At 47.3% G+C, this 27,015-nt stretch overlaps 1 protein-coding gene across 2 annotated transcripts in view; it reads left to right on the top strand.

The window, feature by feature from the left end:
• Positions 1–27,015, top strand: part of TECTA (tectorin alpha) — a gene marked incomplete at its 3' end in the record, with an annotated part of 67,323 nt that overhangs the window by 28,510 nt on the left and 11,798 nt on the right. Inside the window, exons 10-15 of one of the 2 annotated variants that reach the window (XM_082628502.1) lie at positions 2,132–2,733; positions 8,772–9,333; positions 16,483–16,682; positions 21,197–21,580; positions 23,669–23,955; positions 25,515–25,810. In XM_082628502.1, coding sequence (XP_082484628.1) covers positions 2,132–2,733; positions 8,772–9,333; positions 16,483–16,682; positions 21,197–21,580; positions 23,669–23,955; positions 25,515–25,810 — 2,331 coding nt within the window. The remainder of the gene's footprint in view (positions 1–2,131; positions 2,734–8,771; positions 9,334–16,482; positions 16,683–21,196; positions 21,581–23,668; positions 23,956–25,514; positions 25,811–27,015) is intronic. The other variant, XM_082628503.1, reaches the window with a different exon arrangement.

The following is a 27,015-nucleotide window of genomic DNA, read 5'->3' on the forward strand; positions in this document are numbered from 1 at the left end:
CCATTTTGTTGCCAAGCCATGTCTGTGCCATGCTTTTAGACTATGAACTCCTACCCAGCAGGAAGTGTCTCTGGATTGTTTTTTTGTACTGCACGAAGCACAGTTTGGTGGCACGGCTCATGCGAAGTGAGTGTGGCGGGATGACAGTGATTCCCTCTTTTTCCGGGTGTGAAACCTGCTGAGAATCACTTCTCCCCATCCTTCATCAGGGCCTGCAGAGCTGGAGCAAACGCTCATAAGTGCCTTTTTTAGAGAGAGACTTGTGGACGGAAGCAGCCATGTGGAGCATGGCTTCCTCGGGTGGAGGGCCGGGGCTCACACTTGATTAATCAAGTCTCTGGGTACTAAGGGGTTAATCTGGTCAGGGTTTTGCCGAGTGGGGATTGGACTGAGTGACAGCTGCAAATCAGGAACACAATCTTCTCTGGACCTGGAGAGAGGCAATCACTGCTTCTGTGTTCAGATATTTTTAACCAGCTCTCGCTGGCAGAGCCAGGCTGCCCAATTAAGTAATTTCAGAGGCATTTCAGGAGCCAGGGGAAGTTTTATTCCTTCATGTCTGTATGTTCCAGACTTTCAGACACATTCAGACAACACGATAAGTCATAAAACGAGAGCCATTTAAATAAGTCATGTTATTTGCTATCACCATAAACCTGCAGTCAGTGTTATAACATTCATAATTTAGAGACAAATGTGAAAATCGCTCTATACAGACATATTTAATCAGTGCTGAACTAGCCTACAACTAGTCAGTGGAGGTGGAGACAGTCCTTTAGCCCAGAGGGAAAAAAGATTGGCTTTCAGGCCACAGTGCAGAACTGTTGAGCTGGTACTTGTGGGCGGAACTATTATTGCCATGCCATTTCTCTATAGTGTCCTTTGTGTCCTTGGATTATAAAGCCCTCTAAAGGAGTGATCGTATGCATAAGGCCTGAAGAAAGCCTTAAAGACAAGATCTTAAACTCCCAGGACACGGTGACAACGTTCACAGATCTTTAGAAAACACAGACCTGGGGGTAGATTTCTTCTGTATTCTTGGGTCCATCCCGGCTCATGTCAAGTTTTGACAAACAGAAATAATACAGAGACGTGGGAAGTCACACGGAATTCCATGGTGAGCCGCATGTGCTGTTATTTTACGTGCTGTGCTTACTGACGCAGAGCCTTGATCTATCAAGGAAGGCTTCTGGGCAGAAGAGTGACTTGAAAGGAAACTTGGAGGATGGGTAGGATTTGGCTTTGTGAGGGCCGTGCAGGAGGGGCAAAGGGTGTGAATAAAGGAGGTGGGCAGGACCATGTGCCGAGGTCAGTGAGGAGGTGGAAGGGGTCGGAGGACACCAGGAGCAGAGAGATGAAAGACACAGGGAAGGTCCAATGTGTAGAGTAGAAACACCTCCATGAAACCTATCTGTAATGGAAGGAAGTGTAAGAAGGGAAAGGGCACAGTGTTTATTGAGACCCTACTGTGGGCTTGATATATTAGGTTATTAATCCTCAGAACAGCAGTCCTAGGTAAGTACTGTCCTTATTTAATAAGAGAAGAAACTGAAGCTCAGAGATGGTACCCACAGGTCTCTACAGCCTCAGAGCACTTGTTCCTTCCAGTACTCTCTTTCCGGAGTCTTTGAGTCAGGAGACTCAGAGTCGAGAGATGCAGATTCGAATCTTTCTCCAGTACTTATCAGCTGGATTAAGCCACTGAACTTCAGTTTCCTCACTTATAAGACAGGGGTGATGTGACTGTCCTCACCATCCAGATTGTTGAGAAAATTACACTAAAATGCCTAGAACAGTGCCTGGCATGCCGCAGGTGCTCAGAACAGGCCCATCGTCCCAGAATCTCCTACGTGATAAGCTAAGTGCACTAGAGGAGCACGTGAGTGAGGGGCTCGCTGAGCCTTGTGGATCACCCCAAATGAGGATGGCAGTGGTCACATGGCATTTGCTGAGCTCACCGTGCTGGACAGATAAGTCACATGCAGCCTATATACTTGCACGCACACACATGCACACACACTATGCACACAGCCATACATGCACACACCCACGCATACCAATGAGTGTACACAGACTCTGTCTCTGACCTCTGTCCCTTTCTCAATCCCATCTCCTCCTCGCCCACCCTCAGCTCTGGAGTGCCCGGAGAACAGCCATTTCGAGGAGTGCATGATGTGTACAGAGACCTGTGAGACCCTGGCGCTGGGCCCCATCTGTGTGGACAGCTGCTCCGAGGGGTGTCAGTGTGACGAGGGCTATGCCCTGAAAGGCAGCCAGTGCGTCCCCCGGAGCGAATGTGGCTGCAACTTTGAGGGACACCATCTTGCCACCAATGAGACCTTCTGGGTGGACCTGGACTGCCAGATCTTCTGCTACTGCAATGGCACAGACAACAGCGTCCACTGTGAAACCATCCCCTGCAAGGGTGACGAGTACTGCATGGAGGAGGGCGGCCTCTACTACTGCCAGGCCCGCACCGACGCCTCCTGCATCGTCTCGGGCTACGGCCACTACCTGACCTTTGACGGCTACCCTTTTGACTTCCAGACCAGCTGCCCGCTCATCCTGTGCACCACAGGAAGCAGGCCGAGCTCAGACACATTCCCCAAGTTCATCGTCACAGCCAAGAACGAGGACCGGGACCCGTCGCTGGCCTTGTGGGTCAAGCAGGTGGACGTGACCATGTTGGGCTACAGCATCGTGATTCACAGGGCCTACAAGCACACGGTGCTGGTGAGCGGTCACAGGCCAGACCCCAGGAGGGGAGCCGTGGGGATGTGAGGATAGGGGTCCCGGGTCAGCCAGTCAGGCTGCAGCTGAACCAGGCAGGTCCAGAATCCAAGGAAAAGCAGAGGATGTTAGAGCAGAGAGGGGCCCTGGAGATTTCCCATCACTTTATCTTACAGATAAGGAGACAGGGCCCTCAGAGAGAAAAATACCCAAGTCACAGGCACCAAATTAGGAACAGAGCCAGCTCTAGGAATGGTGCCTTTCATATTGTAGCAGAGTGTGTTGGAGACGGCACAGACCTAGATGGAGTCCCAGCTTGGCTACACTGAGCGGCCTCAGACAGTCACTGTGTATATACGAGAATGTGCACCTAGCATGGACTAGGCGTCAATAAGTGGTACTGCTGTCTAATCCACCTCCTTCCCTTAGTTGAGATCAAAATATTTGCCTCCTCGGACCTCCTTCTGCCTCTTTCAGTCTCCCTTTCGCTCCCAGGGGACCTGGGAGTTCAGGAGTCTTGTCTACATCTGGAGCACCCTGGGGCTCCCTTGCAGTCTTCTTACTTTTCACTCCCTTGGCCATGAAGACAGGAGCAGGTAAGGGTTGAGGAGTTCCATGCACTCCGAGACCAGCCTGAGGATGTCAGCCCCAGCCACAGGCCGGCCACTCCTCCTCCAAGGGCCCGCTCTGAGCAAAACTTGGGACACCAGCAAGCCACTGCTTTAGCGTTTTGGAGGAGCTGACTTAGGATGTCAGCCTTTTAACACCATCCTCCCAGGTCTGCAGTGTAATTTATCTCTAAGGAGGTTCCTCTTCCTCTCATATACGTTCTCTTTCAAATCCTGAGCTGTTAAAGACTTCCTTGGGCAACTCTGCTGATTTCTTTCCTTCCTTAGAATTCCCTTTAACCCCCTTCTCTGACAAAGAGAGGTTTCTGAGCTTCTTAAACCGTCCTCCCTTTCACGTTTACTGGAAAATGTGCCTTCTTAGCATCTAAGACGGAAGTCTCACTATGAACATTCTTCTTCCTTTTCTTGGATATTTTACCCAAACTGCCATTGGTTCCCTCTGTGTTTCACCTAACAGTTGGTTCCTCTATCATTTGTGGCATTAATCATACTGTATTTTTCCATGATGTTCATGTCTCGCTCACTCAATATTCATAGTGGACTTCTTGAGGGCAGGAACCACACATAATCCATCTTTATGTTAAATGAATATACTGTGTGCTCTGACACTCAAAGCATCTGTCACATGAACGAAGGAGATGACATAATAAGCCCTTTCTCCCAAGGTTCCTACGACTTTTGTTTTGCTGCTGGTCACTTCTTCAGCAATTTGAGAGATGAAACTGCCACCTGGACAGGTTAGGAATGGATCAGATGCTTTGCTTTTAGCCACAAAAGATTTCCAACAGATGTCCGGATGGTCAAAGTCACTCTTTACAATAACTTCCCTCTCCTCCATTTTCATCAATTGTGTTAAAACAAGCACATCAATCATTTTGTCCATGTTGCTGCATCATATTTGTCCTTTTCTCCTTTGCTCCTCCTCTGACATATTTCTATACCCTTAGATTTATAATTTTGGATATCGTTCCTTATCTCTGTGACATTCCACACTTTTCCACCTTCTACCTTTCAGGTTTTTTTCTTCTTCTAAAATATAATTTGTTAACAGTCCCTGTCCCATCCAGTGTACTATGAAAGCGTATTTTCTGCCTTGTGTTACACGCTGTCAAGGTTTAGGTATATAGACATCTGAGGCTACCCATGTTTTCTGACCCAGTTATTTTCACATATAGACACTGGATCTTCATGAACACGTGTTCTTTTTCCTCCTCTCCCTCCTCTCCTCCCCAGTGGCTGGTTCTCCTCTCTCACCAGGTGTTTCCCTCCCTTTGGGTCAGCTCACCTTCCAGGCACGTGTCTCATGAGATGCCCTCAAGCCTAAAGTCAAGAGCCACGAGAACTACACAGCTGGTTTCTTCCTCCCACAGAGAAATGCGGAGGGAGGGGTGTACTAGTACTTAGGGCTGCTGCTACAAAGCATCACAGACTAGGTGGCCTGAAACAGCAGAAACCTATTCTGTTACAGTTCTGGAGGCCAGGAGTCCTAAACCAAGGTGTCCTCAGGGCCATGCTCCCCCCGAGGTCCTAGGGAAGCCTCTGTTCCAGGCTTTCCTCCAGCTTCTGGTGGTTGTAGGTGACCCTTGGCTTGTAGCAGCATAACTCCAGTCTCTGCCTCCATATTTTCATGGCCTTCTTCCCTCTGTGCCAAACCTCTCTCTCCCTTTCAGGTCACTAGTCATTGGATTGAGGGCCTGCTCTTTCCCCGCATGATCTCATCTTAATGATGACATCTGCAAAGACCCTATTTCCAGATAAGGTCACGTTCACAGGTCCTGGGGGTTAAGACTTCCATATACCTTTTGGGGGGGACACAATTCAATCTACAACAGGGAGTAATTAGAGAGTAATGGGCATGAAAGAGGTATTGATTCAAGGGGTGGGGGGACCCTTTCCAGGGCTCTTCTTTCTAAGTCACAAGATGTCCAGAATGCCCAAGCTGGGAATAGAGTGTACAGCTTTCAAACCTCTGACAGGAAGACCAAGTCCAGGATGCTTGAAGGGTCTTTTCTTCTGGGGCCCAGTGGATAGATTTAGCATTTCCTTTGAATTATTAATACGCATTACAGGATCTGCTTGTTCAATGATTTGCGTTTGTTTTTCCCATGATGTTATTATTAGTCACCATCTCTCCCTGAGAGAAGAATAACAGCCGTCATAATGACAGCGCGCAGTGACGCGCCAGGCAAAACACAGCGCAGAGCCCGGGTCACTGCTGGTGCTTGCAAAAACGGAGGTGACATGGAAGTGACTCCTTGGGACACCGGGTCCCTCTGTGATTCTGACCTTTCTCTGCATTAAGCAGTACTGAGGATGTGGGGAAACCCACCAAGCCGAGGGAAATTAGAAGTAAATATGCTATATGTATACCAGCCAGGGAGTGGGAGTGAGTGACAGAGGTGAGCCACCCCTGGGCACCGCAGAGCCCACGCCTCAGCCGTCCACAGCCCAAGCTCCACAGAGACGGCCTCTCTCCTCCATCTCCCCCGGGCTTCTGCACAGCCGGGTCCTGCATGGTCCAGGCCAAGGGGAAGGCTCTCAGGACCTTCCAGAGCTGGTGTTTTTATCACTGATTGCTCACCCCGTGGCCATCAGAGAAGAGGGAAGCTTTGAGCATCACTCTGGCTCAGTTGCATCTGATGGGCTTGCATTGACACGCTGTTCTGTGCCAAGCCCTTCGGGTAGAAATGTGAGTCAGACGCGGCTTCTGTCCTAAGGGAACTCAGGGTCTAGTGGGAGAGACAGACGTGTTTGCAGGAAACGTCAGCGTGATGTGAAGTCCCAGAAAAATGTGACGTGCCGTGGGGAAGGGGGGTGTGTCATGAGAGAACAGGTTGCCTGAGCCACCTGGGGGGATGGAGGGAAGGCTTTCTGCAAGAGATGATCCAGACCTGAGCCCTGAAGGCATCCGTTGGCCAGGCCGAGAAAGAGGCAAGGGCGTCCTAGGACAAGGAAACGTCAGTGGAGATCCGGGGCGGGGGTGTGAAGGGGACCTCAGAACAGCTGAAGAACAGCTGTAGCAGCAATCAAGGCCAGTTGTTTAAAGGAAAGCTCGCTACTGAAAAGCGAATATGTGGCCTTTTTTCCAATACTTCAGTATTAGGAACACATTTCCCCCACTCATCCCCATGCCCTGCTCTCTTCCTCCTCTGCGCCGGCCTCTTCCATCCATCCTTACCCACCCCTCCCTTCCTCTGCCTCCCTCTTCCCCTCCGTTTCACAGGGACAGACAGGGTGGTGATGTAGGGGTGGAGGTCACATTCCTGGGGCCTGAGACAGGGAGAAGCCCTGATTCTGTCCCCAGGCTGAGTCTGGTGCCTGTGCATCTAATTATCTCTATCGTTGCTTTTATCAGATGATGTTATTATTACCTGCTCATGTACTTGTCTCTGCCACATGCCTGTGAGCTCCTAGGGAAAGAGCCCTATGCTTTCTTCCAGCGTTTAGCACGGTGCTTGGTGCACAGCAGTACCAAACTGATGGCTCCTGGATGAATGAGTGAATTCTGCCTGGACCAATATTCACAGACAAGGAGATAGCTGAGTTGAAATTTGAAGGGTGAAAATTGCCCCAGAGAAAGAGAGGATGGGGGAAGGGCACCATTGCTGTCTTAGGTTGGTTCCCTAGAGGCAGAGTATGAGGTGGGGATTCCTGAAAGTGAGGGAAGAACCAGGGGCAGAGAGCTCAGCGAGGATGTGGTCTAAGTTGGACATCAGCCTGGGCCACCGGGAACTCTGGTGCATGACCTGCGCACAGAGTTGGTCCCCCGTGTTGGTCAGTCATTGGCCGAGGGCTGCCCTTAGGGTGGGGGTGGGGCTGGATGGGGGGGTCATAACCTCCTGGGCCAAGGGCCCCCCATTTGGCCAAGGCCAGCTGCGAGTTATCGTTAACTCACAGTCACAACTGCTAAGGATGGACACAGAAAGCACCACCGCACTCGCAGCAAAGGAAACGGCACGCGGAATGGGGCAGCTCGGTCCATCTGGGGAGCAGCAAAGCGCTGGGTGTGGCTGGGGTGGAGGAAGTGAGTGGGTGGGGCCCGAGAGGCAGGGGCCAGCTCCTGGAGAGCCCTGTCCCATGTGCTAAGCGCACCTCACATTTTATTCAAGCTGTGCAGGGGGTTTTAAGTATTAATTAATTGCTTTCAATTGCATTAAAAAATATTGGAGAGGCAGTGGTGAGTGGCTGGAGGAAGGGGGCAGTACCGGGGTAGGGAGACCAGTTGGGGGCATATTCAAGAGTCAAGGTGGAGGGTGATGAGAGTCTGAACTAAGGTGGTAGCAGTGGGGCTGGGGGCGGGGGTGTCAGATGGGAGAGAGATTAAGGAGGTCAGGACGGGGGTTATTTCCTGGCAGGGAGCAATCTACGACCACCCTGTGGGCAGCCACCTTCTTCTTTCAGGAGGAAGACCAGCTCTCCTCCTATCCCTCACAACAGTCTGTTTTCCATCAAGCACTCACCCAGCCAGGGGCTGCAGGGTTTGGCTCATCTGCATCAAAATGGTGCAAGGGCCGTGCAGTTCTGGAGTTTGACGTTAAGGGATTTCCTTGTTTTCTGAATTTAAAATCTACGGGAGGAAACATGCATCAAGTGCCCTCTCCATTGTGCTGGGCGCCCAGCAGGGAGTGAGGGGAAGGTGGATGTATAGATCAATAAAGTGTGGTCCCTGCCCTCAGGTCGCTCCTAATCTTGTAGTTGAGACAGAGGTGTAGACAACCAGTTGTAATATAAGACAGATGTGATGTGTGCTTCAATAGCAGGGTACACGTGCTTGATCTTGGCCAGAGGTGCAGGAGAACACGAGAGAAGTATAAGTAACGTGTTCTGGTTGCCCAGACGAGGGAGTGATGATTCATCCTGACCACCAGCTCCGAAAATCTTGCCTTAGAGAAGAGCCGACATTTGAGCAGGGTCTAGGGGATGAGAAGGATATTGGGAGGTAAAGAATGGCATCCTAGGCAGAGGGACCAGCAAAATCAAGTCATTCTTCAGGAAAAAGAAGATCCTAGAGGAATTAATAAATTGGGGCTTGTCTAAGATAAATCCACAGTAAAGCTGGAAATAGAAACACAAGAGTTTTAGGTTTGGGTATTTTAGTCTAAACTTTAATTGAATTCTTATTACCCTCTCATTACCTTGGAGAAAACAATTTGAACTCCTGGAGGGAATAATGCTATAAACAGAAGGCACTGAAATAAATAGGTGTATTAGTGTACAAAGGATAGTCATTTAAGTCTGTTCAAATCCTAATAATAATAGTTGAGGGACAGAAACAACACTAAATGCAAAGATTTCATTCAACCTGCTCCAGCGCCCTGTGGGGTTGCCTCCCAGAGGCTAATCATTAGAAAAGCAGGGCGGGGCTGTCTGGGCCACCTGTGTCTGTCTGTGCCGACCCTCTTGCTCTTGCAGGTCAACAATGAACGGCTCTATCTGCCCCTGAAGTTGGGACAAGGGAAGATAAACATCTTTTCCTTTGGCTTCCATGTGGTGGTGGAAACTGACTTTGGCCTGAAGGTTGTGTACGATTGGAAGACCTTCCTGTCCATCACAGTCCCTCGGGGCATGCAGAACAGCACCTACGGCCTGTGTGGCCGCTATAACGGCAACCCCGAAGACGACCTGGAGATGCCCATGGGTCTGCTGGCCTCCAGCGTCAATGAGTTTGGACAGAGCTGGGTGAAGAGGGACACCTTCTGCCAGGTCGGCTGTGGCGACCGCTGCCCTTCCTGTGCCAAAGTGGACGGTTTCTCCAAAGTGCAGCAGCTCTGCAGCCTGATCCCCAACCAGAACTCTGGCTTCACCAAGTGTCACAGCAAGGTCAACCCCGCTTTCTTCTACAAGAACTGCCTGTTTGACTCTTGCATCGATGGCGGCGCCGTGCAGACCGCCTGCAGCTGGCTGCAGAACTACGCCAGCACCTGCCAGACGCAGGGGATCGCAGTGACCGGCTGGAGGAACTACACGTCCTGCTGTGAGTCCTTCCCGTTGTCTCTCCTTCCGTCTTGATTGGTGTGGGCAGGCCGGTCATCCAGTACAAGTCAGAGCAAACTGAGTGGGGCAATTTCAGGAAATGCACTTTGGAATTGAGTTTGTTACCTGAAACAAGAGATTGAACCGCCCGGAGCCTCCGTTTTCTTATCTATAAAGTGGGGTTAATACCACTTACTTCCTGTATTCCTCTGAGGATGAAATAAGATCACATACATAAAGCACAGAGCAGCACACATGGCATTTGGGCTCAGCAAGGGCACAATAAGATTCTAACAAAGGACGAATCGAGGGAAGAGGGAGTTAGTAGATTGCTTAGTTTGTTCGAGAACCTCATGGACCCATCATTAAGTGTACTGATAATTTATACACTTTCTCTTAGTGTGTTTTTCTATTTGATTCATACATGTCATGTATCCGCCTCTGGGTTGATGAAATATAGCAGAATGTTAAAAGCATTGGAAAAAGAATTAGATACACCTGAAATTAACATTAATGTTGCACATCAACTACATCTCAATGAAAAAAAAGAAAAAGAACTAGAGCTCCTGGATTCTAGCCTTGCTGTGTCCTTAAGGATCATTGTGACTTTGAAACATTTCACTTTTCCTCCCTGGTCCTTAGTTTCCCCCTGATAATGCTCTGCCTACACTCTTTATACGTCAGGAGGATCAAATTGGTAACTGAAAGCCTAGCACACTCCATGCATGTTAAGTGGGATCGTTAACATTCGTGGCTCGCCTTGAGCCAAGCCCAGTGCTACACACTTTATCAACATTTGTTCCTCCGTAAGCCAATTAGTCAGGGAGAAGCTGAGACTCAGAGGAGTTAAGTAATTTGCCTAAGGTCCTACTATCTCAGTGGCAAAGTCAGGGTTTGACCTTTCAGCCCCAAAGCTCCTGCCCTCAACTCATACACTTCACAGTGAAATAATTTGTCTGCATTTAGCACATCACAATAGGAAAAGACGGGGAAGAGAAACCAGTATTGGTCTTTGGCCAATCTGCCTTGGTATATTTTCCCATCTCAATCTCATTAGCTATAGCAAATTTCTTTTAGGCCTAACTGTATGAAAAAGGCTACACATGGATGCTGAATGCAAAGAGCTCTAAATGAGTGATCCAGCAGGGGTCCCGGAGAGTAAACTCCCTTTTCATCCTGGGAAAGGGAGATTTGGATAAAAAACCAGAAACAGTGTTGTCGTTTAATGCTCACACAGTTCATTTACATCCCACATAATTGGATTCATGTAGATTGGGAGGATAGGGTGGGAGGAAGTGGGGAGGGGGAGGGAAAGATGCCATTTCAGCCATGCTCAGTCCCTGGGTGAGGGGCTGGGGGGAGCGATGCCAGTAGGGGTGACTGTCCAGACTCATTGGCCTCTGGTGACTTTAGTAAAATAAATATGCCTATAAAAAAGTCAGGGTCTGGATAAATCTCTCGAGCTACTCTGGATTCACTGGGGTGAGTTCAATGGGGCGAGAGAGCTTGCCTTCCTCTAAATCAACAGACCAGACTGTAGACACAGGGGCCTAAAGATGCTGCAGGATGGGGAGACAGTTTTAGGAAGGAGACACTGCCCGCTGCCTCTTGAGACCTGCCACAGGGCATTGCCTCTTTTCCTGTAGCCATGCCATGGCGACTGCACTGCTGTCTGGCGTGGCTGGGATGGGGAGCAAGGGATAGTGTATGCCCACATCCATTGCCTCTAGCTGCAATGGGCAGGGAGATCACAGGGAAGAACTGTTTTTAGAGGAGGCTAATTCCAGGAAGTCTCACCTTAATTTATGGATATCAATTTTTGTCACTCACAGGAAAGAAAAGGAATCAAGTTAGTAAGCCCTCATGACCTTACCTTTGAGGAGGAAGGTCCCCTACTTCTATGCAGCTTGGACCCATGGGGCTGAAACTGGTGCAGGATGGGGAAACAGTTTGGGAAAGGGATACCCTTCATAATGCATATGAAGACTAGTTTTCTTGTCCGTCTGTACCCTCCACCAGCAACGTTTCCTCTCCCCTCCTCAGAGTTCTGTCCAGACATCGGTTACCTACTCTATACACCGTCACAGGGAGTTCCATCCAAGGCACTCAGAGCAGACCCTGTCCTGCCTCAACCTTGGCCACGGGCCCCATCCGGGCCTAGATAGCTGCCTGCCAGCAAGGCCCAGGCCAAGCGTCCTTACCACGAGAGGGATAGACCTTCCCCCACCTTGGCATTTCAGGACAGGAGCCAAGATCCAAAAGAGAGCTCCTGAAGAGGTGGTGGTGGTGACTGGCAAAAAGAAAAGCTAAAATAAGAGAAAAAAATTATACTTTGAAGACGGCGTGTGGGTGGAGATTGGGGGGGCGGACACAGTTGGAGACAGCTTAGTTTTCCATTTTGAATTTCAGAACAGAGAAAAGCCGTGGGAGATGGAGTCCTAACTCAGCCAATTCAATCTGAGAGATCAGTGAACACAGGCTGCCTTGAATACAGTTGTTTGTAACCCTATCTGACATGACGTTAATCTCTGAGAAGCAAGGGCAGAATCGCATCCCTCTGCCTACTCCCCGCTTCTACTAAGAATTCATCCATTTCAACACTCACATGTTGAGATATGAGAATGGTGTTTTCAGGAGAAAAAGGATTAAACCAGAACTGCCTGTTAAATGTACGCTTTATTGGTAACAAGGTAGAATGCTGTTGGTTTTCAATGATATTGGCTGTTCCTATCAATGGGATAATTTATTACTCAGTTACCTTCTTTGCAAATGCATTGGAAAACTCCTTCACCCAAGTTGAACAAACAGACTTGGGGCAGTGGGGGAAAAGGGAGGCTGATTGTCTTAATTACTAATCCATCCTTAAAATTCTTTCAGCTGAATTTGTCATTCTTTCAATCCCTTAATGCGGGACGTAACGTAGAACACTGGATGGCGAGGGTGCGGTGAGAGAAGCAAATAACAAATGCTTAGCAGGTATTTAGCTCTGCCCACGTGCCAGGCACTATTCTAAGTGCCATATGAGTCCTCACTCATTGACTCCTGTAACTTTACAGCAACCCTGTAAAGTAGGCACCATTAATAGTCCCATTTTCTAGAGGGAGAAACTGAAGCTCAGAGTAATTCAGTGACTTTCCCAAGGCAAGTGGCTCGGGTAAGTTGGAAAGTGCCTCCAGAGACAGTGCTCTCCCCCTGTGCAGTGCTGCTTCTCTTACCCTGGTCAAGCCAGGAGGCCCTGAGGAGCTGGGGAGCCCGCAGGTACTGCAGAGGGTGTACAGCTCTGTAGGATCAGGTCTGTGAAGGCATCTACCAACCTCAGTGGGCCATCGTGAGAATTAACTGTGATGATGTCTCATAAACCAGGCCACCTGGTGCCTGTCATCTGGTACGTGGTCAGCCAAGTTTGAGTATCATTATCATTTTCTCTTTTATCAGAGGCAGCTTTTGCTACTTCAGAGTCCTGGGTCCAAAGTCTGGTAATTAGGGGGTTTCTTATATATTTCTCTGCAAACTCAATAAATTCTAGTGGAACAACTTTTTAATATTACTATAACTACAACTGCTCCTACTATTAATAACAGAAGCTTTCATTGACGTACCAGGCACTGTACCAGAAGCTTTGCAAAATTGCACTTCATTTTATCTTTACTACTTATTAGCCCCATTTTACAGATGAGGAAGCAGAGGTTTAGTGAGAGTAAGTAACCTGCCCAAGGTGACACTGTTAGTTAGTTGCAAAGCCAGGGCTCAAACAAAGTCAGTTCTATTGCATTGCTGCATTGCTCCTCAGAGGGACCCACACATCCTACCCACCTGGGGCACAAAGGCTACATCAGTCCACTGGCCACAGCAAGAGACACATTCGTGACCATGATAGAAATACAGGTGTAGAGGCATCATCACTCTCAGCTCTTAGTACTTCATTTGGGTGGAGAAAATCAGAATTAGGAATTTGGAAGTTTGTTTTCAAGAATCAAATATTTATTAACCACCTGTCATGTTCTCAGCACTGTTTTGAGGACCATGGAAGAATCAGAAGTATAAAATAATGAGTTTATTGTCTAGTTGGGGAAATAGGACCAGCATACTTGAAACAACAGTGGACCTCTCTAAATCGGTAGTATATCTTCCCAGATATTAAAATGTATTGTAGAGTTTCAGTAATTAAAACAAGTCAATACCGGCACATTCCCAGAAAGCCCAACCAGTGGACTGATGAGAAAGTCCAGAAACAGGCTCAAACACTAAAGAGAAATGAGTATATAGTAAAGCTGGCATTTCAGATCACTGTGGGGAAATGTACTATTCAATAAGGGACAAACTAGCAGGCGGAAAAATATTTAAACCCTTCCTTCATTTCCTCAATCAAAAATAAAGTCCGGGGGGGAGGTGGTGGGATGAATTGGGAGATTGGGATTGACATATATACACTAATATGTATAAAATAGATAACTGATAAGAACCTGCTGTATAAAAAATTAATTAATTAAATTAAAAAGAAAAGGGAATGAAAAAAATAAAATAAAGTCCGGACAGAACCAAGATTAAACATAAAAATTTAAGTTATAAAACTACTAGAAGGGGCTTCCCTGGTGGCGCAGTGGTTGAGAGTCTGCCTGCCGATGCAGGGGACACGGGTTCGTGCCCCAGTCCAGGAAGATCCCACATGCCGCGGAGCGGCTGGGCCCGTGAGCCATGGCCGCTGAGCCTGCGCGTCCGGAGCCTGTGCTCCGCAACAGGAGAGGCCACAACAGTGAGAGGCCCGCGTACTGCACAAAAAAAAAAAACTACTAGAAGAAAAACAAAGGAGTCTTTTTGGTAATCTTGCAGTAGAGAGGAACTTTCTAAGCAAAATGACCAAAGCCATAAGGGAAAACCTGATAAATTTGATTACTTTAAATTTCTACATGGCAAAAACATAATCAAAAACACAAACATACCAAAAAAAAAGCAAAGTCAAAAGACAAATGATAAATATTTTTAACACATGGCAGACAAAACTCTATTTTTAATTTATAAAGAGCTTTTACAATTCAATAAGAAAAAAATTCAACCAACACAAAATGTGCAAAGGATGTGAAAAGGCAGTTCACAGAAAAAGATATACAAAAGGATTACAAACAAATGAAAAGACAATCAACCTCACAAAGAATGCAAATGAAATAAGGACATAGCAGATATGGCATTAAAATTGTTTTATTGTGGTAAAATAGAAATAACATAAAATTTACTATCTTAACCATTTGTAAGTGTACAGTTAAGTGGAATTAAATACATTCATATTGCTGTGCAACCATCACCACCATCCATCTCCAGAGCTCTTTTCATCTTGCAAAACTGAAACTCTGTACCCACTAAATAATAACTCTCCATTCTATAATATTCCAATAATTCTCCACACCCCACGCCACCCCACCCCACCCCACCCCGCCCCATCCCCTGGCAACCAATGTTCTACTTTCTGTCTTTGTGAACTTAACTACTTTAGATACCTTGGAGAAGCGGAATCATACAGTATTTGTCTTTTTTTTCTTTAATTTATTTTTGGCTGCGTTGGGTCTTCATTGCTGTGCGCGGGCTTTCTCTAGTTGCGGCGAGCGGGGGCTACTCTCTGTTGCCGTGCGTGGGCTTCCCATTGCGGTGGCTTCTCTTTGTTGCGGAGCACAGGCTCTAGGCACGCGGGCTCAGTAGTTGTGGAGCATGGGCTTAGTTGCTCCGCGGCATGTGGGATCTTCCCGGACCAGGGCTCGAACGCATGTCCCCTGCATCAGGGCAGGCGGATTCTTAACCACTGAGCCACCAGGGAAGTCCCCCAGTATTTGTCTTTTTGTGGGTGGTTTATTTCACTTAGCATAATGTCCTCAAGGTTCATCCTTGTAGTATACTGCAGAATTTCCTTCCTTTTTAAGGCTGAATAATTCCATTGTATATAGACATTTTGCTCATCCATTCATCCATTGATGGACACTTGGATTGCTTCCATAGTTTAGCTATTGTGAATAATGCTGCTATGACAACGTGTATAAATATCTCTTTGAGATACTTCTCTCAAATCTTTTGAGTATATACCCAGGAGTGGAATTGACAATAAGTTCATTTGTACCATGTTTTTAGATTCCACTTATAAGCGATACCATATGATACTTGTCTTTCTCTGTCTGACTTACTTCACTCAGTATGACAATCTCTAGGTCCATCCATGTCACTGCAAATGGCATTATTAGTTTCTGTAAAATTTTAAAGCAAACCTATCTTTAATGATTGGCTAACACTTACTGAACACTTAGGTGCTTGGCACTGTTGTAAGTACACAGACTCACTCATTCTCTCCCAATGAGCCATGAAGTGGTGCCATGTGTATCTGTGCTGTACGGATAAGGAGCCGAGGCCCAGAGAGATTAGGTAATGGCTCCAGTCTCTTACAGCTTGGCTCCAGAGCCCACGCTCTTCACCAGGACCCCAACTGCCTTCCAGAAAAGCATCTACATGCATTTGAAAACCACAGAACATAGCTGACGTGGGTCGGTCTGTATACACAGGCACACACACAGTGCACGTTTGCCTTCTCAGAAATCAAGAGGTTCAGGGGCCTACCGTTTATAAGCTACTGTCTTAGAAAAAGGTCCTGGAAGTTCTGAGCCGGTATTGGTATAAGAGTAAGGACTTTTGCACATACGTTGGGACTCCACCTGGGGCTTGAAGAATGCAGGATTCAGATAGGCTGGGAGGATGAAGAAGGACATGGGGAAGGGAGATCAACACACCTGGGGACCTAAAGGCAGGAGTGAATATGGGGCGCCCCCTGGAGGCCATCCAGTGACTCACTGGAGTCAAGATGCATGTTGGGAGATGGGTTTAAGGCAACAGGTTCTAGAGGACCTCAGGAAACAAGGCTGAGGACAGGACAAAGATGGTGTGAGGAGCCTCGTCACCTCCATCTGCTCTTTGGTCCATTACTTCCGCAGGGATAAGTCAGATAGAGGCTTTCCATAAGCAGAGAGAGTAGGAAAGAGGGAAGGTGGCAAACCTTCCTCCCCGCCGGGCTTCCTCCCTGCCGGGCCTCCGTCTCCGCAAGTGGGTGAGCGATGGGCCAGAGGACAGCGTTGACCGTCCTGGTGACTGTCGATTTGACTCTCGTCTCCCATTCCAGCCGTCACCTGCCCTCCCAACAGCCACTACGAGAGCTGCGTGAGCGTGTGCCAGCCCCGCTGCGCCGCGATCCGCCTGAAGAGCGACTGCAACCACTACTGCGTGGAGGGCTGCCAGTGCGACGCCGGCTACGTCCTCAACGGCAAGAGCTGCATCCTGCCCCACAGCTGCGGCTGCTACTCTGACGGCAAGTACTACGAGGTAGGGGCGCCCCGCCCGCCGGGTCCTCCTTGCCGGGCAGCAGATTTCTCTCCCGCTCCAAGAGGCGGGCCACGGTGGACCCATCTTCCCACTAGATTACGAAGATTGTGGTGTGGATTCGCAGGGAGGCAGGAGCGGGGGGCCGAGAGGTCAAGGACAGGTCTGGTGAGGCTCTCGCGCACGGAGTACCGGATTGGGAAACGTGTTTGGGTCTCACTCTCCCACCCCTCCTCGCTAGCATTTGTGTTTCTCTCTCCTCCACGCCTTTCTCTAGGCCCTTCTGATTTCTTCTCCTGTGAATCTTAGTTAGAAAGCTTCTGATGTGGCTACTGTTTGGAAATAGGACGGTGGTGAATCTGACATTGGTAGCTGTCTCAGCTAAGGACACTTTTAACTGGAAAAGATGGAGCTCGAGGCTGGCAGACGGGGCTTTCCCTCTTCTGCTTATTGCAGCTCCGTTAGAGGGAGTGAGGGCTGCCATCTCTGCATGTGTCATTTGTCACTCTAGTACCATCCCCCGAGAGTTGTGTCCTACCCTCTGCTTCTCTCTCTCTGGGGGCTTCACATAAAGTTGATGAAGATGCCCTTCTTCGACGTCATTCAGTAAAACGTATTAGCTCACAAAACCATTTACTTTTCTACCCTGTAATCTTTCTTTATGTGCTGTAATGCTAAGCTAGAAGAGGTCTTTCCTGGAGAGGGTATTCAGCCCTTGGGTCTGCCTCCAGGCCATTCTCTGTTTAAAGGATATCAACACCGTACACTGGCGAGTAGACAGTTAACAATAGCGTAGAATAGCTGCTGTTTGCTGCTATTTGCAGATCGCTGTGCTAGTGGTAACGTTGGGGATGATAAAGCATGTTCCCTGCCTTTAGGAACTTAAAAATCTATTCAGGAGAGGGGGAAAAAATGCACTTTAGGGCTTCCCTGGTGGCGCAGTGGTTGAGAGTCCGCCTGCCGATGCAGGAGACACGGGTTCGTACCCCGGTCTGGGAAGATCCCACACGCCGCGGAGCGGCTGGGCCCGTGAGCCATGGCCGCTGAGCCTGCGCGTCCGGAGCCTGTGCTCCGCAACGGGAGAGGCCACAACAGTGAGAGGCCCGCGTACCGCAAAAAAAAAAAAAAAAAAAGCACTTTAAAGAGCAAGAGGACGGGGGCTTCCCTGGTGGCGCAGTGGTTGAGAGTCCGCCTGCCGATGCAGGGGACACGGGTTCGTGCCCCGATCCCGGAAGATCCCACATGCCGTGGAGCGGCTGGGCCCGCGAGCCATGGCCGCGGAGCCTGTGTGTCCGGAGCCTGTGCTCCGCAACGGGAGAGGCCACAGCAGTGAGAGGCCCGCGTACCGCAAAAAAAAAAAAAAAAAAAAAAAAGAAAGACTGAGTTTCCTTATAAAGAGGATGCATGTGACAGAAATAACTAACAGCCGCGTGGGCGTACTAATAAAAAAAAAAAAAAAAAAAAAAAGAGCAAGAGGACGATTACAAAATAACATATCAACAAATGAAATATAATACCCTAGAAAACTAATCAATTTTAAGATGAAAAAGAGCCGCAGCATTAAAAAAAATCTAACTGAAATGCCTGAACTGGAAATAAACTAGGCAAAAAATAAATAATGCCTCCTTTCTGTAAAGATGCATTGTTCTTGTTCAAGAACAACTAAGTTGGCTTTACTTTGAGAGGAGATAAAAGAAAATCAATATGGACATTACCTTCAGTCTCATTTTCGGTGGGAAATTTGTTTAAATGTTGTATTAGAAAGATGGGGAAAAGTAGAGTAAAATCATAAAATTGATCAAAGAAGGCTTCTTGGTAGAGGTGAGTTTTGAAGTTAAGCTCTTAGAAATATTGATTATTTGAAAGGAAGAGGCAGAACATGTGGGAGAAAATAATAATAGATTCCGTTTTCCCACAATCTGGGAGAAGAGATAACCAGGCTCAAAACTGAAAAACACTATTATAATCTCTGCTCCCCTGTCCAGAGATTTACTGAAATGTATCCATCTAGCAAGTGTGTCATGCACCCCTCCACAGAGATCCTGAGTGTCTGTGACATAATGGAATGAGATTTGGGTTTGATCCTAGCTGAACTAATGCTGTTGATGTGACATTGAGCAAACTGTGTCATTTCTCTGAGCTTCTGTTGCCTTATCTACAAAAGATTACTAATAATACCAACTCAATACAGTCATTGTATAAATAATCTATGCCAGGTGGCTTAGTACCTGGCACCTAGTAGTTCAATAATTGGTAACTGCTATTGTTTTTGTTAATTCTCTTAAGAAGCATTTTATAAATGAAAAATCCAGGTGTGTTAATGAAATGATGCGTGTAAAAGCCCTTGGAGCTCTGAGGAAGGCACACTACAGCTCTTGGCAGCTATTAGCACTATAAACATTATTATCTGCTTTTCATCAGAAAGTCAGTGGGTTTTGACAACAACATGTATCTGGGAAGTAGCAAACTCACAAAACAGATAATCCACATCTACTTGCCACAATTCAAACAAGCTTGGAGGCTTGTTTATTCAACAGATTTCTTTGGAAATAAAAAGAGAACACATCCAGCCATTAGCATGTAGGGTAATCACCCAGCTGACGTTGTCAGGTCTAATTAAGGTGGAGAAAGCAGCACTGGCCCTGTCTCTTTACTGTGATGCTAGTTTCATGATCAAGTTCTCCTGTGGGATGAGTTATTTACCCTTGATCATATCCACATACTTGAGGTTATTTTTCTCTTTCCACCCATGTAATGTCTGACTTCTTATCAGAGAGAGGCCAGACCATCCGCTCAATTATTCTGCAAATCTGATAAGAGAAAGAAAGTCAATATTTTACAGGTCTGGAAGGGGGGAAGACTTGGTTCCAGGAACTACTTCATTTTGAGGATGAAAGAATCAGCAGTGCACTGGAATCTTGAAGTGCACCAGATTGAGAAAACTTTTCCTGGAAGATCTCACCCTCTATCTACTTACCCTTGGATCTGAGTCAGATCTGTATTTGATATCCAGGGTTTTTTTTTTTGTTGTTGTTGTTGTTTTTTTTTTTTGTGGTACGTGGGCCTCTCACTGTTGTGGCCCCTCCCGTTGCGGAGCGCAGGCTCCGGACGCACAGGCCCAGCGGCCATGGCTCACGGGCCCAGCCGCTCCGCGGCATGTGGGATCTTCCCAGACCGGGGCACGAACCCGCGTCCCCTGCATCGGCAGGCGGACTCCCAACCACTGCGCCACCAGGGAAGTCCGACATCCAGGGTTTTGATAAGTCTATAATTAAAACAGAAAATGGTGACCAGACAGTAGCATAGGCCCATCTTGTGCCATTAAAACACCTCTGGGGCTTCCCTGGTGGTGCAGTGGTTGAGAGTCCGCCTGCCGATGCAGGGGACACGGGTTCGTGCCCCGGTCCGGGAAGATCCCACATGCTGCGGAGTGGCTGGGCCCGTGAGCCATGGCCGCTGAGATTGCGCGTCCAGAGCTTGTGACAATCACGACCAATTTCCAACAGTTCCCTGGAATTCTTGGTCTAGAACAAGCACAAGATCAAGAGCACGAAGTCCCCAAGCAGAGTCATGTCTACAGATTGCAGAAAGAGTGAAAAATAATAGCTGCCACCAATTGGTGATACACTTGGTTGTAGTATTTAATATAACTTTATATAATTCCTCACTATCTGCAAGAGGATGAGTGGTCCTCCTCCGGTAATAACAGCAGCTATTATTTATTGAGTACCTTCTCTCAGCCGGAAAATGTGCTTCACATGTCTTATTTAATCTTCACAACTGCCTTGCCAGACATTATTATTATCTCCAGTTTAGAGAGAGGAAACTGACACTCTGGGAGCTTGGTAGTGCCCCTCAGGGTGGCCCATGTAGGGTGGCAGGGCTGGGATCAAATCCCAGGGGGCCTGATCTCAAAGCTCTCCTTTCATGGAACCTCACTGTTATCTAGGTCTCTCACTTCAGGACATAGAAATGGAGTATTTGCAACAGAAGTAAATTGGAAGTAGATTAGATACAAGGAAAACGTTTGGAACAGTGAGTATTGTGGAATGTTGAAATGGTTCAGCGTAAGAGTTGGTTATCGCTTTCTTTTAACCTATTTGAGATTGAAGGGTGGGGTTTATCATTACTGAGTGAATTTAAATTTCTTCCTTGAAGTGGAGCTGGTACTTGTTAGATTAATTTCCTACCAAATATTTTTCCTCTTCACTTAGTTCCTCTGGCAGCTGCCCATTCTGGTTGGTTGGCTGTGATTAGTTCTACAATCCAGCCGTAAAGATTCCCAAATTTTTGACTGAAACCAGTAAAGGCTAAATTGCACATTGTTTCGCATCTGAGTTACATGCAAGGGATGTAACGTTTGAATTGAACCAGCCTCCCTACTGCTCCTTGTTGCAAATTCCAGCCCCATTACTGATAGGCCAGCCCCGCCTGGAAAGGGTCCAGGTGGACTGGGCTTTGGGGTCCCCAACTCTGACCACATCCTGAGTTGCATGCAAACGGCGCCTCTCTTCCAGCCCAAGCAGCTGTTCTGGAACAGCGACTGCACGCGGCGCTGCCGCTGTTTCCGGCGCAACCTGATCCAGTGCGACCCGCGCCAGTGCAAGTCAGACGAGGAGTGCGCGCTGCGCAACGGGGTGCGCGGCTGCTACAGCACCAAGACCTCCTACTGCCTGGCGGCCGGCGGCGGCGTCTTCCGCACCTTCGACGGCGCCTTCCTCCGCTTCCCAGCCAACTGCGCCTTCGTGCTCTCCACCATCTGCCAGAAGCTCCCCGACATCTCTTTCCAGCTCATCATCAACTTCGACAAGTGGTCGTCCCCCAATCTCACCATCATTTCTCCCGTCTATTTCTACATTAACGAAGAGCAGATTCTCATCAACGACCGGCACACTGTCAAGGTGACGATCCTGTCCTTGATTCTTAAGAAACGTACTCTGGAACGAGGGCGTGTCTAGGGGGCTGTTTGCTGTCGTTTTGCGTGAGGTTTGAGGATAATAGGCTGTTGCTTCATACGTACCATACAACGATGACCAGATTTTAAAGAATGAAAATATAAAGATTCTATAAGCGTAATCGTGGGCCCCATTTAGTCCTTGACTAACGATTTCCAAAGGAAATGTGCAGTGTCTCAGGGCTGTAAGGTCGGTGTGGGTGCTGATAGAGCCTCAGGTGAGAAAATGGTAGCTAAGTCAACTTTTACTCTGAATTAATTTCCAAAAAGCATCTCATTTGTTTTTAAGAGCCTTTAAAATGATTCTTGGCTCTGCCTACCTGTACCAAGACCCACTCTTTCGTCTCTGCCATCCTTTCTAGAAACTGAGAGAAGGCAAGCGTTTGCCTATAAACACAGCTACCTAAATAAAAACGGGAGGGAAGTGCAAGAGGGAGGAGATATGGGGATATATGTTTATGTATAGCTGATTCACTTTGTTATACAGCAGAAACTAACACACCATTGTAAAGCAATTATACTCCAATAAAGATGTTAAACAAACAAACAAACAAACAAACAAAAACGGCAGGGAGGGATCGTCCCTCGCTATGAGAGTGCCCCCTGAGGACGCACCAAGGGAAAGAAAACAGAGGAGGGATATGGTGGCTTTCCCTTAGGTTGGCCCTTCCCTAGGCCTGCTGCCTGGTTTCTTGTGAATCTTAGACCCGTATATAAATAAATGTGAATCTCCAACCCACCCCATAACTAATACACCTCTCCAACTTGCATTCCTCCTAACCCTCCATTTAAGAAGATAATCTGCTGGGAACTAGTGGTGGTGACCCCCAGCCTCTCAGCTAAACCAGGCTGTTCACAGCAGACAGACCAGAACCATGGAGTCAGCACCCCCTACCCCGGGTTGCGGTTCCAGCTAGGGAGGGCCAGGGAGAGAGCCAGCACATGCATAGGAGCGTTTTTGAAATTGAGTGTTACTGTATCTGCTTTCTATCACCGGCTCAGATAATTGTGCACTGGGAATATCTTTATATGAAGAGTCATCAAATAGCTTAGTATCCAGCATTAGGGAAAAGACTGGCAGTATTTTGCAGGCTTAAAAGGAAAAGTCTGGATTTTAATACTGGTTTTTAACGTCAACGAAAGCTGCTACTGTTTTTGACACTCCAATTCCTTTTGCAAATTGGCCCACATAGACACAACTGCATTGGTCCAGAATACAGCAGCAAGAAAGTGAAAAGGGACCACATGACAGCAAAACTGACATTGTGCTGAATAAAATACCCCCAGCCACTAAAATAGTAAAGAATCATATTTTTTAAAGGCTTCTGCTTTTTTTAAGAAATGAAAGTTACTAATAACCTGGGGGCGGGGGTGGGGGAGAAGAATTTATTTTGTAAGTTCAGGAAAGGCATGTTATGTTCTGTCCTAAGGGCTAAGAAAAAAAGAAACTGTTATAAAGCAAGAAAATGACAAATGGAGAAAATGCTGTGCCTATAGGACCTCTGGGAGGGTACCTCCTGTTTCAACATTATAAACAAGAAAACAATTAACATAGCAATAATCCCCAGGTTCATTTTAACCATGTTAGACCCTCCTTAGCACAGGGTTGGGATTTCGTTTTCAGTAATTGGTTTATGCTAGATAAAGTTTTATACAAAAATCCAGTCATTTGTTGTGAGTTATACTTTTCCATCATTTTTTTTTTTTTTTGTAACTCTCTGCCTCCATATTTTGCTTCTTTCGGGGGAACTGTGGACAGTTAGATGAGTGAGTACTCAAATTCTAGGGCGGGGGTCAGCAACATATGAAATTCAGCCAAGTCTCCTTGCTGCCTGTTTTTGTAAATAAAGCTTTAGTGGAACACAGCCTCACTCATTGAGTTACTATTGTCTCTGGCAGCTTTCCTGCCACGAGGACTGAGTTGACAGAGATCATATGGGCCGCAAAGCCTAAAATATTTACTCTGGCCCTTTACAGTAAATGTTTGCCAGCCCCTGCTTTGAGGGTCATAGACTTTTTCTTTCTCCTTTGACAGGTGAATGGCACACAAGTGAATGTTCCGTTTATAACCGGGTTGGCAACCAAAATCTACAGCAGCGAGGGCTTCCTGGTGATCGACACCAGCCCTGACATCCAGATCCACTACAATGGTTTCAACGTAATAAAAATCAGCATCAGCGAGAGGCTGCAGAACAAAGTGTGTGGCCTTTGTGGCAACTTCAATGGGGACTTAACCGATGATTACGTGACCCTGCGGGGGAGGCCTGTGGTGAGCAGCGTGGTGCTGGCCCAGAGCTGGAAAACCAATGGCATGCAAAAGAGGTGAGAACGTCCAGCCGCTGGACTCAGGGGCCCCAGTCCTCCCACGTCCGTGACAGGTGTTGCTGAGGAAGGGACTTTGTACAGCATCACCCTTCCGGACTCCTACAAAGAGCTAAGCTGAAGGTCTCTGGAGTTTTCATCATACAAATAGGCACAGCAGTTTCTTGAACAGCAGAGGGAGGAACTAGGCTTAGATGGTAAAAGTCTAAATGTCTGTGTCATCCAGCCCTCGGCTAAACAGAAGCGTGTGCCCAAGATTAGAATTCTGCAACCTTGGCCAGCTGCCCGACTGCAACTGCGCACCCCTGCTAGGGGGTGGGATTAAGATTTAACCCAGGAGATGAGGGCTATCCCTTGCTCCCCAGTGCTGAGACTGTGTGTCTGTGACTCTTACCAGAGGCTTGGTTTTGTGCAGGGACAAGTTGGTAGGAATCAAGAAAGCCTTTTTAAAAGCAGAAGTCCTCGAGGTTGTCATCAGGCCCCTCTCTGGCCAGCTGAAGTAGAATGAGCTAAACAAGTTACTCCAAAGGTGTTTAATTTAGGGCCCTTCTGGGCTGCTGAATTATGTTAATTCCTCTCAGGAGCTATAGATATGCTTCTCTTTCCTGGCCTTTCTTTGCTTGTACGATGGTTCTGTCCCCTCGTGCTTTAATACGCCAAACATCAGCTACATTCCCAGATGTGAAAATGAAGCTCCAAACCCTCTTTGACCCTTCTGCAGGTGTAAACTGAAAAATGTGCCATAAATTAAACTATCCTGTGAATTATGGGACCCAGAGCTGGAAAGAACCTTGGGCACCATCTGGTCCAGTCTCTTTTCTAGGTGAAACAGAGGCTAGAGTGGAATGATTTACGTAAGGGGGTCCTATAAGTGGCAAAGCCAGGATTAGATTCCAGAATTCCTAATGTGATGCTTTCTCTAAAATGTCACTTCTAGGGCCCACAGTTAGAAAAATGACTACTTTGCACATTTAAGCTATTCTGGGGCTTCCAAAGGTGAGCAAGATTCAGTTCCTCCTAAGGAATTATGAGTCTGTTTAAGCTTCCTTTCCCTTCATTTCTTCCTTTTTTTCTTCCTTTATAAGCGATTTCAGCCTGACACCAATTTTCTTGTGATGATTTTACTTTTGGTCTCTGATAGCTAAACTGGAACTGGTTGAGAAGTTTCTGGACTTCCTTTCAAATCTTTAATTCTACCAACTGTCATTGCTATTATTATTCATAGTGATAGTCACTATTATTATTATTGGTGGTGGTTGTTATCATATGAACACCCGTTAATAGTTATTGTAGCAGTTATATCAAAGGTTACTGGTTATTATATCAATATCCACCTTTTGTCTGACACTTTGGCTACCAGTCCATCATTTTATTTTACCCTCACTTATCCCAGTGTTGTAACAACAGAAATTACCTTGACTTTCCTAAGGTCACATAGTCTGTTAGTGTTGGGATCAGCATCCCACACTAACTTCTGGGTTAGCTAAAAAGGGCACTGCCATGGTCTGCCCTTTCATTGGCCATCTTGGATGCCTTGTTTTGCCTCCTACCCTGACCAGACCTCTCGCCCCCAGCTGCAACGAGCTGCAGTTCTCCCAGTACGCAGCCATGTGTGACAACGTGCACATCCAGAAGATGCAGGGCGACGGCTACTGCCTGAAGCTCACGGACATGAAGGGCTTCTTCCAGCCCTGCTACGGGCTGCTCGACCCCCTTCCCTTCTACGAGTCCTGCTACCTGGACGGCTGCTACAACCACAGGAAGTACCAGCTGTGTGGCTCCCTGGCTGCCTACGGGGAGTCTTGCCGCTCCTTCGGGATCCTCAGCACCGAGTGGATTGAGAAAGAGAATTGCTGTAAGAGAATTATTTTATTTCTGCAGACTCTTTTCTAAGGTGAAAGCACAGTGGCATCACTGTATCCAGGGCTGGCTGGCTGGTCTGCATCTCGACCCATAGATCTGCTTCCAGGGTTGGAGGGTGGAGAGCTGTGAGCTGTAGCAGATTTCATGGGGCGCATTTTCAGTGGAGCCTGACTCCCCTCTAAGTGCCTGACCAGTTATGGAATTGGAAACACCAGCTGGGGAAGGTGAGGTTCTCTGGGTTGGAGGAGGGGACCAGTGTAGTTAGTGACTTTAAGATAGCCGGACAGAGTATAGGATTCCTGATTGATTTCAGTGCCCCAAACTCAGCTCTACTTAACATGGCTCCCTTAACATGGGTCAGAGCCCAGATCAGAAAGAGAAGGCACATGGCAAGGGGCAAGTTGAGTTGGAGTTGAGCTGGCTGTATCTGCCTGGTTGCAAGGAAGCCATGGTTGGATACATAAAGGGATTACACATATATTACTGATAAAATAAAGATCTGTAGATTCTTGCATTTTTTTTTTTGTAGGTTAAACACATTAGGGTGGTAATTGCTTGTTCATTCAGCATATGGGTGTTTTTATTGGTAGATTCATGTCTTGATTATTTGAGCCTGTTCTTAATTATTTATGCATAGAGAGCCATGCCTGATTCAGGAGCCTTCAGGTTGGTTCTGTTAGTTACAAGTGTATCATGTCCTGATTATCTTTTGCAAAAGAGGAGAGTCAGAGGTTCTAGCATATTAGGTCTAAATTTGTTGGGGGCGGGGCGGTTTGCAAGGCCCAAGATCCAGATGAATCACTGTGGGAGTAGATCTTCTTTTTTTATTTTTTAATTATTTATTTATTTATTTATTTATTTAACAAATTTAATCAGTTATACATATACATATGTTCCCATATCCCCTCCCTTTTGCGTCTCCCTCCCGCCCTCCCTATCCCACCCCTCCAGGCGGTCACAAAGCACCGAGCTGGTCTCCCTGTGCTATGCGGCTGCTTCCCACTAGCTATCTACCTTACGTTTGGTAGTGTATATATGTCCATGCCACTCTCTTGCTTTGTCACAGCTTCCCCTTCCCCCTCCCCATATACTCAAGTCCATTCTCTAGTAGGTCTGTGTCTTTATTCCCACCTTACCCCTAGGTTCTTCATGCATTTTTTCCCTTAGATTCCATATATATGTGTTAGCATACGGTAT

This window comes from Mesoplodon mirus, assembly GCF_964341445.2.
Source record: "Mesoplodon mirus genome assembly, chromosome: 7".
Lineage (NCBI taxonomy): Eukaryota > Metazoa > Chordata > Mammalia > Artiodactyla > Ziphiidae > Mesoplodon > Mesoplodon mirus.